The 1,286-nt window shown below is 53.8% G+C and overlaps 1 protein-coding gene across 1 annotated transcript in view; it reads right to left on the reverse strand.

Annotated features, from left to right (window-relative positions):
- Positions 1 to 39: 39 nt before the first annotated feature.
- The window catches only part of BHQ10_010403 (uncharacterized protein), a gene marked incomplete at both ends in the record, with an annotated part of 1,500 nt that continues 253 nt past the window's right edge, over positions 40 to 1,286 (reverse strand). Inside the window, 3 exons of the mRNA XM_040873028.1 lie at positions 40 to 72; positions 134 to 789; positions 852 to 1,286. The exon at positions 852 to 1,286 is cut by the window's right edge and continues 253 nt beyond it. Of these exons, the coding sequence (XP_040738903.1) occupies positions 40 to 72; positions 134 to 789; positions 852 to 1,286 (1,124 nt within the window). The remainder of the gene's footprint in view (positions 73 to 133; positions 790 to 851) is intronic.

The raw sequence follows: 1,286 nt of genomic DNA on the forward strand, positions 1-1,286 counted from the left end.
CGTATCGTATCTCGGTGCCTATGGCCTTCTGGAGGCACGTCATATAGTGGCACCGGAGGGTGAGCTTCCTATCTAATGTCATGCCTAACCAGCGTACCGTGTTAGGCATTATCTTAGCAGCAACCCCCCTAACGGTGACTTTAGCACCCCTAATCTCCTCCCTAAATCGATTCTCATGCATTCTTGTAAAGAAGGCTAGCTCCGTCTTATCCGGGTCGAATTGGACTCCGTTCTCCACCCCCCATTCTACCGCTATCCTAGCGGCACGTTGTAGGGCCTTACAGGCCTCTTTTATTGATCTAGCCGCTGTAACAAGCCCCTGGTCATCCACAAAGGATAGCCCCTTAACGCCCGGGACCGCGGTCTCGATAGCGGTTGTCAGCAACCGTACATACAACACGAAGAGGATTGGTGACACCGGTGAGCCCTGGGGTAAGCCAGAGTTGATAGGGGCCTCTAGGCCTGGGTGACCGTCAATAATAAGAAACGCCCGTCGATTTGTCAAAAAGGATGCCACCCAGCGTATCAAATCTCCATCTAGCTCGGCCTCCCGGAGGCCCCCTATAAGCTTGCTCCCCACCACGTGGTCAAAGGCCCCCTTGATATCCATAAATAGGCATGCCCCGATCTCGTGGTTCCACCAAGCATGCTCAATCTCGCCTATAAGGCATGCTACGACGTCCACCGCGGAGCGCCGTTRGCGCCCACCAAATTGGCCTTCRTGGAACAACCCCCTAGACTCTRCAAATTCGGTAACGAATTCTGCCACCAGCTTCTCCACCACCTTACCTAGRCACTTAAGCAGGCTTATAAGGTAACGAATTCTGCCACCAGCTTCTCCACCACCTTACCTAGRCACTTAAGCAGGCTTATAACCCGGTAGTGCTTCGCTATCGTATAGCRGCTCTTATTAGGCTTCCATAGGAGCACCCCTTTGGCGGTTTTCCAGGTCCCGGGGTRTATCCCAAGCCTAATACACTGCCTAATCAGCGCTATCACCCGGGCCTGATCTAGTTGCCAAAGTAGCCRGATAGYGCGGAAATTGAGTAAATCGACCCCTRGAGCCTTTTCAACCCCCTGGCTAAAAATTGCGTTCTGTACGGTTGATTCTRTTATCAGRTTATGGGCGTTTCCAGGCCCTRGGAGGTCAATCTCGGCGTCACCCTCCGGGGCTTGTGGAAAGGCCTGCTCCCTAARGAGAGCCTCCTTCTCACTAAATGTTACCGCCACCACCTCCCCCGTATCCGGGTGTAGAAGGGCTGGCGTGGTGCCGTTGGTGGTGGGTT

The sequence above is a fragment of the Talaromyces amestolkiae genome (assembly GCF_001896365.1).
Source record: "Talaromyces amestolkiae strain CIB chromosome Unknown scaffold92.1, whole genome shotgun sequence".
NCBI lineage: Eukaryota > Fungi > Ascomycota > Eurotiomycetes > Eurotiales > Trichocomaceae > Talaromyces > Talaromyces amestolkiae.